At 50.3% G+C, this 12,282-nt stretch overlaps 2 protein-coding genes across 2 annotated transcripts in view; one reads left to right on the forward strand and one right to left on the reverse strand.

Moving 5' to 3' along the window:
* Nucleotides 1-1,387, reverse strand: part of FARSB (phenylalanyl-tRNA synthetase subunit beta) — a 70,778-nt gene extending 69,391 nt beyond the window's left edge. Inside the window, exon 1 of the mRNA XM_037524131.1 lies at nucleotides 1,283-1,387. Coding sequence (XP_037380028.1) covers nucleotides 1,283-1,340 — 58 coding nt within the window. The 5' untranslated portion in view covers nucleotides 1,341-1,387. The remainder of the gene's footprint in view (nucleotides 1-1,282) is intronic.
* A 10,226-nt stretch (nucleotides 1,388-11,613) lies between these two features.
* MOGAT1 (monoacylglycerol O-acyltransferase 1) overlaps nucleotides 11,614-12,282 on the forward strand; it is a 28,184-nt gene continuing 27,515 nt past the window's right edge. Inside the window, exon 1 of the mRNA XM_037524133.2 lies at nucleotides 11,614-11,738. Coding sequence (XP_037380030.1) covers nucleotides 11,645-11,738 — 94 coding nt within the window. The 5' untranslated portion in view covers nucleotides 11,614-11,644. The remainder of the gene's footprint in view (nucleotides 11,739-12,282) is intronic.

Consider the following 12,282-nt stretch of genomic DNA (forward strand, 5'->3'; position numbering starts at 1 on the left):
ATGATGGTTATGAGGCTATAAATGTCATCAGTTTTTAAAAGCTGAATTATTAACTTTCCACAATAGGTGGGAAGTGATTATTGGGTCTTGTACAAACATTTGCCTTCCCATCTTGTGCAATCCAACTATATAATACCCCATTGGTGAAAATATGGTTTAGCCTGATAGGTAAAAAATATAAACAAGCATATTACAAAATAAAAAGTGAAAGGAATTACAGCTGAGTTCATTAGGCAAGGGTATTTGTTTTTTAGATTTGCAACAGAACCTTAAGACATCAAAAATGTATGAAATCTAAGAGCAGAGCCATTAGAAACACCTTAAAAGCTAACTTTATTTTTATAGTAATATCTTTCTCTAAGAAGCTGTACCCGCTAAATCAACGAGAGCTTTGTTATGTTGAACCCGAAGGCGAAAAACAGCTCTTATAAATTAGTTGCTACAGGCTTTACACCAGCTGGTAACTATGGGGCGGGGCGGATGCCATTTCAGCTGCTGCATCTCTGCACCTACCATTTCCCACCTTTTTCTTAATGGCAGTGTTTTTAGAAATAAATATCAAATCATTACGTTGCACACCTGAAACTAATAAGTTACATGTCAATTACATCTCAGAAAGAAACCTGAAGTGCAGCACTAAGACCAAGGGCAGGGCGCAGACTCCTGGTCATTCCAGTCTCAGCTCAAATATTAACACCCTATCTAATGTGGTTCTCCCATCTTTTTATTTCCTTAATCGCACTTAGTGCCACCTGAAATCATTTTACTTGTGTGCTGGCCAATTACTGTTCACCTCCCTCATCAGAACCTGCACGTGGACGTTACATCTCGGGTGCACTGCTGGATTCTCAAAGCGCTTAAACCAGAGCCTGGCATGAAAGAGCTCTCAGTAAACAAAGACGGGGGGAACACTAGCCCCCCACTTCCCCTACTCAAACCCTTCCCACCCTAGTGTACCCCACCGTCTACACTCGGGATGCAGCCATTCCTGCGCTGTGCCCCGGCGATGTCAGTGCCAAACACGCAGGCGGCGCTCGCTGCGGGGCCGCTGCATGACTGACTCGGCGAGGCCGGCCCCGCGGGTGATGCAAGGGCCGCCTCGGGGCGACCGGCTGCGAGAGGCGCCATCAGCCCGGCCGCCCGCCCGCCCTCCCTGCCTGCCCAGACCCCGGCGGCGCGAGGCCCGACGCTGCTGGGCAGCAGGAGGCGGCGCTCTGGCCCAGCGAGGGAGTCCCGCCTCCGGGGAGCAAAGCAGCGCCCCGACTCCGGGGCCAGCACTCACTGTAGGTCCGACCCAAGGCTTTGAAGAGCAGATCGCGCTTCACGCTGACAGTCGGCATGGCGAGTCGGACGCACTGCGCCTGCGCGGCGCACAGGGCCCGGGCTCTGCGACTACGCTGCTAGGACCCGCCGCTCCTGAGGGCTGCCTTGGATATCGCCGGTCTGTTTCCAACAGAAACGCCTCTCGTCGTTCATCTGCAGTCAGGAACATTACCGTTATTAATCTCAGCAAATGGGTGCGTTGAATAATTTACATGCTGGGGAATGAGACAAAATTGGCTAGAAAGGACTAGCGTTTGACAGGCACTACGGTGAACAGTCGGCAAATGCCCTGACGCCTGTCGCGCGAATTCGCCCGAGGTGGGCGGGGCTACGGGGGCGGGGCTATAGAGGGGGCCACTGAGTGGGGGCGGTAGGTAGGGGGCGGGACTTCAGGTGGCGAATCCCCGCCCGGAGGGGGCCGGAACGCGGGTGGGCGGGGCCTGAGGCTGCGGGGGTGGGCGGGGGCGGATCCGAGCGTGGTGAGCGCCGGACGCTGATACCAGGATTCGTTTTTATTTCATTCTTTTCTCCGTGCGGCGTCGCTGTGCCGTTCTAAGTGTTGTTTGAGTCTTACAGCCGCCCTAAAAGGGAGACTTCCTTAGAAACCCCTTTTGAGGGCCTCCCCCATGGCGCAGCCGGTTGAGGGCAGCGCTGTGAAGCTGTCCGCAGCCTCTGCAGCGCGGGTTCGATTCCCGCCCGGCCAGGGAGCTACCCACATGGCGCGGCAGACCTCTCCTGCTCACCTGCTGGTCCCCTCAGCAGTGTGTTTCAGTCAGTCTGCCTGTTCTGCTCCCCGCTCTGTCTCTGGTGAATCGTCTCACTTTCTGCGCCTCTGGCCTGAACCCCAGTTCTTGTATAAAAATAAATAAATCTTAAAAAAAAAAAAAAACTTGAGAAGAGGAAACAGTGTCCTCAGTACTCTCTACCTGCGGATGCTGTGTTCAATCTTCTGCCAGCAGATTTTCTTCCATCTAACAATTTTGCATAGAATAGGCTAAATAATACCTCCCATCCCAACAGATTTTGAGTCAGAGTCCACTGAAATACACGGCTGAGGGGAGCAGCTGGCGAGATAGGAGGTCTACTGCGTCATATGGGAATCTCCCTGGCTGGCTGCAGAGGCTGTGGACAACTTCACAGCGCTGTGCTCAACGCACTGCGCCACTGGGGAGACCCCTCAACTGTGTTTTCTAACGAAAATAAAACAGCTTGTTACAGGGCAGGGAGAGGGGCAACCCAGACCCCACAAACCTCCCTGCTCTATATAGGTTCTGCCATCCACCCCATCAACACAAACATATGAGACTTTAATGGGAAGGAACTTTAATACAACTAGGAAATAACCCAGGAAAGGCAAAGAATCTAGTTTCTAAATCAAGCACCCAAAGTGACCCGTCCCCTCATGGGTAAAAGTCCATCCAAGCAGGATTGGCCCAGAGCAAGGCCCCAAAGCCTGCCACAAGTCTAAAGCACCTTCCAGTGGGGACCCACAGAAAAGGATCAGAAACAACCAGACAATTTTGGAAGGAAAAGAGCAAAATCAAAATCAAGACAAAAACCGCCATTGTCACCTCCCCACGGGTCTCTCACCCACATTGGTTTCACCCAGTCCATACGTGTCTCTCGGCTCCATGTGCCTCCTCCAGATCTCCTTCTGGATCTCCATCCTGCTTCCTTCCTTCCTCAGTCTCCTCTGCAGCTCTTCTCTCCCTGCTCAGCTCCACCCTCCATTTGGGTAGGGCAGGGAACCTAGACCCTTTCCTGGGGACCACCCTGTTACAAGCTGACTTGAAACGCCCTAAAGTATTAAGGATGGAAGCTCTAAGGTGCACATCTGGAACCACTGGCAACTGCGTTTCCCACCACCTGGAAAACACAATATGCAATGGGATGAAATGATACTGACATTATGATAAAAGATAATGCCAGGAGACCTTGAAACATTTAAATTCTGGTGGTTGTTAAAGAACAGGGAGAGGGGCACCCCAGAACCCCCAAAAATACCTGCTCTAAATAGATTCTGTCATCAGAGGCATCAAGACAAAATATCTAGACCTTTAGTGGAAAGGAACTTTAATACAATTGAAAGGGAACTGCTAAGAAAAGGAAATCTTTCCCTGTTAAAGAGTCATAGACCTGGAAATGTAAAGTAAATAACAATTTTGCTTCCTTAATAAGCATATCTAAACAAGGCCGGGCAGCCTGCTAGGCTGATTGATCTCCCAGGCCATCCTCAAAGATCTGTATCTTCCCCTTTTCCTGTGTCAAGAATTTGTATGCTAACTAACCAACTTTATCAATGTAAAGTGTTTATGTATAAAAACTCTTTGTCTCTAGACCAGTGCTGACCTGGGGCTACCAGGTCTGAGATATGCATGAGTAATAAAGCTTCTCCTGACCCCACCATTCCTGAAGTACCGCTTATTCTTCCCCTGCCAGGGTAAAAAGGCTAGAATTCATTTCTGCAACACGATTAGTGTGCAATACAGAAAAGACAAAGAATATAGTTTCCAAATCAAACACCCAATGTTACCCATCCCCTCGTGGGTAAAAGTTCAGCAAAACACAATTGGCTCATAGGAAGGCCCAAAAGCCTTCCTCCTCAAGCCTAAAGCACCTTCTGGTGGGGACCCATAGAAAAAGTCACAAGTAGTCAACAAGTCTGGGAGGAAAAGAGCAAAGTCAAAACGAAGATAAAAGCTGCCATTGTTGGGCCTCCCCAGTGGCGCAGCGGTTGAGCGCTGGGTTGCGAAGCTGCCCGCGGCCTCTGCGGCAACGGTTCGATCTCCGGCTGCTCCCCGGCCACAGGAGGAGGGTCCCACATGACGCGCAGACCTCTCCTGCCTCCACAGGAGGAGGGTCCCTCATGGCACGCAGACCTCTCCTGCCTCCCGCTGCTCCCCTCAGCAGTGTACTTCGGTCCTTCTGCCTGCTCTGCTCCCTGCTCTGGCTCTGGTGAATTCTCTCACCCTCCCGTGCTTCTGACTGTCCCCAGTGCTTGTATAAACAAAAACAAAAAATAAATAAGTAAATAAAACATGCCTCTATAAAAAAAGCTGCCATTGTTAACCTCCCCAAGGGTCTCTCACCCAGTTTCAACCAGTCTAAGGCCAAGAAGCAAGCACAGTTTTTTCACACATCTCAGCTCCACATGCCTCCGCCAGGTCTCCTTCTTGCTCTCCATCCTGCTTCCTTGGCACTCAAGTCTCCTCTCCATCTTCTCTTCTCAGCTCAGCAGAGAGTACATTGCTGGGGTGGAGCAGGGAACCTGGAAGCTCCCCTTTTTCTGGGGACCACCCTGTTTACTGGGTGTCTCCTCCTCTGCCTGAAATGTGTTTGTTCAACAACTGGATGAAGGTCAGAAGGACTAAAGCTCAGAGTGAGAGTTGGTGGGTTCCATGGAGACATGAGAGGTTAGGAGATGCCCCAGCAGAACTCACCTTCTCCGTCCAGTGCATGCTCTTGTTAGGAGAAAGCAGGGTCCAGACTTAATCTGAAGAACAATGAAAGGAAAGTCAGAGATTTTTCCTGGCAGAAATAACATGATTCACTTGGTATTTTGGAAAGACCACTTGTGGGAAAGGGATTAGTGGTGGAAGTACGGAGCAAAGTTCAAGACCCCCCGACCATTAGGAAGATGCAGTAACCCAGCGGGGAGATGATGCAGCCAGGATTATCATGTGCTGTGGAAAGAAGGTAACCATAACAGACCACAGGAACCTATAGGTTATACTCCAAGTAGACAGCTTAGAGACGGAAGCAACCAGAAAGATGGAAAAATACATGAGTACGAGCTCATCCATCAGACTGCACCTTCTTAGAAACTGGAAATGGAGGCCGCGGAGGCTGGAGCTCACCTGCAAGGACACTGCTGAGTGGTTGACTGCCTCCGTCAGAGCCGGCCCTGGCTCCCTGAGTTGCCGGACCCCTTCCCAGTCCCTCTCTTCTTATTTCTCTCTTGTTTGAGTTTCTGGGTCCCAGGTACGTTCCCAGGTCAAGTGCAAACAAAAGTACAGGTGAGGGTGATACTGTAATTTCAGGTTTGCAGGCCTAGTCTCCCAGCCAGGAATGCATCCTAGGCTGCAGAGGCAGCGCTGAGCCCCAGCCTCCAGACCACCATGGTTGGCGTCTCACGAAGCCGCAGCAGGAGCTTTGCTGATGCTCAGCCAAGCAAGCAAGAAGAGGCAGATTCATTTAGAGAAAGAAAAAGCCTTATTAAGGAGAAAAAGAACAGAAATAAAGTGGGACTCCCAGGCAGGTGGAACCAGGCCAGGAAGGGGTAAGGGAGCCAAGTGGAGTCATGCCTCGGGGCATATAGACCTTCTTTCCCTAATTAAGCTAAAGCTGCATCAGTCTCTTTGTGATTGGTTAGTTCTCGGTGATCTCACTCACTACCTAAATGTCTCTGTGTGCAGAACTAAGTCTGTCTCAGCCCTTATCTTAGCATACTTTTCTTTATCATCCTTGTTTTAGAATGTCCTGTTGCCCCTAGTGGGGGGGGGTGTTTGATTATTCCCCTTTGGAATTTGTTGTCCTTATCTCTGGAGCCTTCCTTAACTCTCCTGAAGTCCCTGCCTGCACTGTCCCTGAAACTGCCTGATTACCCCTAACTCGCCCTAGGACTCAAAAGCATGGAGAAAGAAAGGATATTATGTCAATTCTAGTGATTACCATAATTTCTGAGTTATAGATCATAATACTATAATAATTTAAAAGAAGGAAGGCCTCCCTGGTGGTGTAGGGGTTAAGTCTCAGCGCTATCAAGCTATCGCCAGCCACTGCGGCCTGAATTCGATGCCTGGCCAGGGAACTACCCACAGAGCACAGCAGACCTCTCCTGTCTTCCCGCTGCTCCCCTCAGCAGTGTTCAGTGGATCTGCCTGTTCTGCTCCCCACTCTGTCTCTGGTGAATCCTCTCACCCCCTGCACCTCTGGTCTACACCCCAGTTCTTGTATGCATAAATAAATAAAGTAAATCTTTTTTTCCCCCTGCTTCAGGTTTATTTGTACAAAATAGCACAGGAGGACACTAGTGCCCAGCAAACAGCAGCCTATGGGAGATACCAGTCCTCTGTCCTCGCACGGGCAGACAGGGTTCTCTATTCTTGGGCCTTTGTGGGGGCTGGGGCACCTCTGGCAGCCTGTGTTCCTTTGGGAACCTATTCAGCAGCTGCATCCTTGGCCTGGGTTTGCACCTAGGCCTTTGGCCAGGATAGCCTGAGACCCTTGGCGTTGCAGGCATGTGCATGTTTCCCAAGCTTGGGGTGGGCGATATAGGCAGGTCGGCTGAGTTTGCAGCTGCTGGCCTTTGGGATGTTAGCCCTGACCGTCTTGGTCTTTACAAGGGCCTTGATAGCCTCAGCATGTGCACTCACGACCTTGGCATTGTTGGCCTGCATCTTCTTCAGGCCCTTCTTGTTAAGCGCATGTTCCTTAGGAATTTGGGATCCACCACCTTAAGAGATTCTTTGGGATCAAGGTTTCTTGATGCCATTTCTGTGCCATTTTCTTTTCTTTTTTTTTTTTAAGTTTATTTATTTATGCATACAAGAACTGGGGTACAGGCCAGAGGTGTGGGGGGCGAGAGGATTCACCAGAGACAGAGTGGGGAGCCGAACAGGGGGATCTACTGAAATCCACTGCTGAGGGGAGCAGCGGGCGAGACAAGAGAGGTCTGCTGCGCCATGTGGGTTAGTTCCCAGGCTGGGATCGAACTTATGCCGCAGTGGCTGGTGATAGCTTGAGAGCACTGAGACTTTAACCCCTGCGCCACCAGGGAGGCCCCTAAAGATTCTTAATGTACAAAGAATACTATTTTCATTTTAACTTCAGCTAGAATAAAATGTTATGTTATTTAAAAACATTGTTGTCTTCCAACTAGAACTAGTCTGGTTGCTTCTGGCTACTTGGTATATAATTTATTGGTTCCTGTGGTAAAATGTACAGGCAGGGCCTCCCTGGTGGCTCAGGCAGTTGAGCTCCGCCGCACTGTGAAGCTGTCCTTAGCCTCTGCAGTGCTGGTTCAATCCCGGCTGGCTGGCGAGAAACCCACATGGCTTGGCAGACCTCTCCTGTCTCTCCTGCTGTTCCCCTCAGCAGTGTATTTCATCAGTCTGCCTGTTCTGTTCTTTGCTCTGTCTGTGGTGAATCCTCTTACCCTCCCGTGCATGTGGCCTGTACCCTGGTTCTTGTATAAATAAATAAATCTTTAAAAAAAAATGTACAGGCAAAGCTAGATGAAACAAGGAAGTAATTTTTAATTATTCACTTTTAAGAAAAGGGTTTTGTAATGGATGGGGAAATCTGAACTGTCAGCTTCTTACTAGACTTGAGAAGGAGAGGAAGGCCCTGGGTTGGTAGAATTGCACATCTCCAAGCAGGGAGGGGTTGATTTCCCATCAACACATCCTCCTCCTCCAGAATGGCCATAGCAGAAGTGCCTGATGCATTTCTGTTGAAGTACTGAAAACTGATTTCTGTTTTATTTATTCACATATACCAATGCCAAGCGCATAGCACGCCAAATAAATAAAGTTATTGAGTAGATAACCAGTCTCAGCTCAAACTATGACAGATTTGGTCCGCTGCATTCTTTCACCCATTCTTTTCTTTTTTTATATATATTTAAAGGGCAGGTTTATCAGGGAAGCGATAAAACAGTTAAAGACACTTGCATAGATGCAAGGAGGCAGGAGGGACAGGTTTGCTGAGAGGCCTGCATGGTTGCAGGTGGGTGGCCTTGACAGGTCAAGGGCAGGCAGGAAGGCTGCTGCCCTGTAGAGGGAGAGAGCTGGTGAAAAGAGGCACCTGCATAGTCACAGGTGGGCAGTGGGAGTACTACTCTTCACCCATTCTTCAGGGATCTACTCTGCTTCAACAATGTCCCTTCCTGCCTTGTAAGATCACTTGAGAAATGGCAAGTAGGGCAGTTACTCAGTTGCCCAGACTTTGGAAACCAATTTTTACAAACCAATTTTTCCATAACCAATTTTCACAAACCAATATTTATATAACAGAAGTCTGGTTCCACTATTAAGTAGGTAACCAGTTAGTTTGATCTCTAGTCTCAGTTTCATCATTGGTAAAAAGAAATAATAGCACCTGCTCTGTTATCACGTTTAAATTAATGCAGCACACAAAGCAGGTATTCCTGGAAGGTGGTAATCCCTCACTGATGTTGAGATATTACATATGTTTGTTTGTTTGTTTGTTTTTTTGGTAACTGCAACTCTGTTCACACTGTTTATTTCTCTAAATATTATGGTACCCCCCCCCCAAAAAAAAGGAAGGAAGGAAAGGAAAGAAAAAGAAAAGAAAAAAAAAGCAAAATTAGTGCCTTCCAACCTGTGTTTTACTGAACCTGCAGAGGTTATCTACTCTATGTCCGTTTCCTTGCTAAAAATCCACCTTGAGGAGCACGGTGCTGAGGAGGTGGGAGTCAGGGTCCTCTTTCCTTTTTATCAAGAGCAGCTTTACTTGAATTTCTTTTTAAAAATGGGGGTTCTTTGGAGATGAAAATTGGATACTTTTGATCTGTTTATAATATCATTTAATTAAACCTTGGTAATGAAAAAAAGCTGCTTGAACAGCTTAATGAATGAAAAGTTTCTTACCAATTCATTCCAATAATCATTTAACTCCAATCACCTGGGACACAATATATGCACAAATAAACATGTGCTGAACACCAAACAAATGACGAATGATTGAATTCTTACAATGTGGATCGACTGCTGTGTTGGCTGAGCCTGGTGGGGGCTCGCTTTGCGTCCGTGGGCAGTTCTTTTCTCCCAGGGAACTCTCTGTGCAAGTTCAATAAACTCCAGGTGATGAATAGGAGGAGTTCTGGGCGTCTTGCTCGTACTTCCCAGTAGATTGTGAATCCAATCAAGCAACCATTCCTGCCATTCTTATCTTGGTCTCCATTTCTGCTTTCTCTCATCCCAATCTCCCTTGTTTCCTGAGCTCCCACTATATTGGTCTTTGAGTTTCAGCCACAGGATCTTTGCACATGTACTTGCCTTGGCCTGGACAAATCCATCATTATAGTTCAAGTCACGGGCACTGATCTGAAATTTCCCTGATCCTCCAGTCTATGTCCTAGAAGTGCCTTCCTCAATCATACTGTTAGGGGGAAAAGGCTGTCCTAAAGCTAATTCCATACAGGCTTTGTGGACTCCAACCCCACCCCAGGCCAAAGCCAAAGACACTGGGAACTCCAAATCCTATCACCACCAAAGGGAAGGTGGCTGGGACCTGAGGGTGGGGTTAAGCAGCCAGGTTGGTATAAAGCCAGATACGTGGGCTTTGGAGGGGTCCCCCATTTTGGCTCCCCGCCAGCTGAGAGTGCTTTTTGGGTTTCCAGGTCAGCGGATCGGGTAGGATGCATTAAAGACTTTATTTCCCTATTTTCTCCCTGAGTTGTACATTTTCCTTATTTCCTTTTCCCTTGTGTAGGGTAAAGAAAATATCAGGCTTTTCTGCCCTTCCGCCATCAGGATAGAGGATGGATCCTTGTCCTGAATGCATGCCTGATGGCGGGCACCTGGAATAGGGTGTGGGCATAGGTAGATGGGATTCAGCTGAGCTAAGACTGTGCTTTTAAGGGCGGCGTCACAGGGACGCCAGTGGAAGCCGAAAGAGAAGCCGAGAAGCAGCAGAACGAACGCCAGAGAGCCCAGATAGAGTAAAGACTTGCTGGGGGCTGGGAGGCCTGCCAGCCTGCCAGCCCCCCACCCAGCACCCCTGCCTGCCATATGCCTGGTGAACCCCAATAAAAAACCTGCAAAACCACTGAGGACTCTGACTCCTCCTTTACCCGGTCTGCATGGCATCAGAAAACCTGCACTTTGGTCTTCCTACTGTTATAGGCCAGGGAGAGGGGCAGCCCAAACCCCGCAAACCTGCCTATTCTAAATGGGTTCTGCCATCCGCCGCATCAACACAAAACATATGAGACTTTAATGGGAAGGAACTTTAATAAAACTAGGAAACAATACAGGAAAGGCAAAGAGTCTAGTTTCTAAATCAAGCACCCAAAGTTACCCGTCCCCTCGTGGGTAAAAGTCCATCCATATGGGAATGGCGCAGAGCAAGGCCCCAAAGCCTGCCACAAGTCTAAAGCATCTTCCAGTGGGGACCCACAGAAAAGGGTCACAAACAACCGGACAAGCCCGGAAGGAAAAGAGCAAAATCAACATCAAGATAAAAGCTGCCATGGTCACCTCCCCACGGGTCTCACCCACATCTGTGTCACCCAGTCCACGACCAAAAGACAAGCGCAGTTTCTTCACGTGTCTCTAGGCTCCATGCGCCTCCTCCAGGTCTCCTGGCTCCATCCTGCTTCCTTCCTCAGTCTCTTCTTGCAGCTTCTTCTCTTCCTGCTCAGCTCCACCCTCCCTTGGGTGGGGCAGGGAACCTCCCCCTTTCCTGGGGACCACCCTGTTACACTACCCTTACACCTTGTAAATAAACCTTTTATTAACCTTTTGTGTGTGCCTGTAGTGGAGTATTCATAAGTCCCTTGTAAGCGCGCGGGTGAGGACCCACAGCCAGGCACCCCGTTCAATATCGGGGCTGCCCTATAACAGCGTCAACGAGTGGCTGGGTTATGGGTGAGTGCCCCGCACCCAGAATGGTTCACAGCACCCAGTAGGTACTTAACAAACGCCTGAATAAACAAAGAGGTGAAAGCTTTCCAGGACAGCTAGGGAGTCTCAGGAGAAATGAGTGAGGAGGCCAGGGTCCCCACCCCAAGCCCCTGGAGTTTGGGCGTGATGTGGGGGACTCGGGATGAGCACCCTGCTTCCAGAGAAGCAAACCCCGCGCCTTGCTGCAGTTGGCGAGAGAATCCAAGTATGAACCACAGAATTTGAAGGAAGGGGTGGGTTTAAGGGCGGATGCTGAAACCCGGCGCACGGTGATCGATCCGCTGAACAATGGTCAAATCCGGGCCGAGATCCCCAGCACCCCGCAAGGTAGCAGAAGCGTGGGCTGCCGGGCGCGGGCGGGCCGCCAGCTGACCCCTCGGGCGGTCTCTCGCGTCCAGCTCGCCCAGCCAGCCCATGCGCCGCGGGCGCCAAAGCTGCCGCGCGCCCCGGGCGCCAGGGCCAGCGCAGGCGCTGGGTGCGCTTGATTGGCAGCCCCCGGCCTCAGCCCAGGCGCCCCCCCGCCCCCCCCCCCCCACTAAATCCAGCCTCCGCCGGCTCCCCGGTTGCCACCTCCCAGTAGCCGCCGACCCGGTGGCGCGCGCGGAGCGGGATCCCGCTGCGCGCTTCCTGCAGGCGCCGCGGAGCAGCGAGGTGCTCCCCAGGGCTGAGCCATGAAGATCGAGTTTGCGCCGCTGAACATCCCGCTGGCGCGGCGGCTGCAGACGGCGGCGGTGCTGCAGTGGGTTCTGTCCTTCCTGCTGTTGGGTAAGACCCTGCGCGCTCCAGGCCAAGCCCCGCGGGGCCGGGGGCTTCATCTCCGCCCTCCCAGGGAGGGACAGTCCTGTCCGTGGACACGCTTGAGCCGCCACCCCCTTCTGACCTTGTGAGCCAGGACCCGCAGGTCACAGGGAGCGTTTGGAGCGAACTTGGAACGCTCTTGGGTCTCTCTCCTCCGGTGAACCTGGCCGCGAACGACTTTGCCAACTCTCTTTCCCTCTGCGCTATTTTTAACAATTGAGATGTACCTCACCTGCAGAGAAGGGCCCAGATTATAAACTTACAGCTCGACGATTTGGGGCTAGTGTGACTGGACCCCAGTGGAGCTATGGAACATTGCACGTTAGCCCCCCCAAAAGTTGGTGAACTCATTCTTGAACTGTCGATTCATAAATGGAAAAACAATGCCCACGTATTTCAAACTTGATTGCTTCCTCTCTCCGCCTTCAAAACAAATAAGCCCTTGAGCTTTTCCATTTTTTTATTTATTTATTTATTTTCTGGATACCGAGGTACCTTGCTGCACAGTTTG

Source organism: Talpa occidentalis, unplaced genomic scaffold (assembly GCF_014898055.3).
Source record: "Talpa occidentalis isolate TD23 unplaced genomic scaffold, MPIMG_talOcc4v2.1 talOcc4.3, whole genome shotgun sequence".
NCBI classification, from domain to species: domain Eukaryota; kingdom Metazoa; phylum Chordata; class Mammalia; order Eulipotyphla; family Talpidae; genus Talpa; species Talpa occidentalis.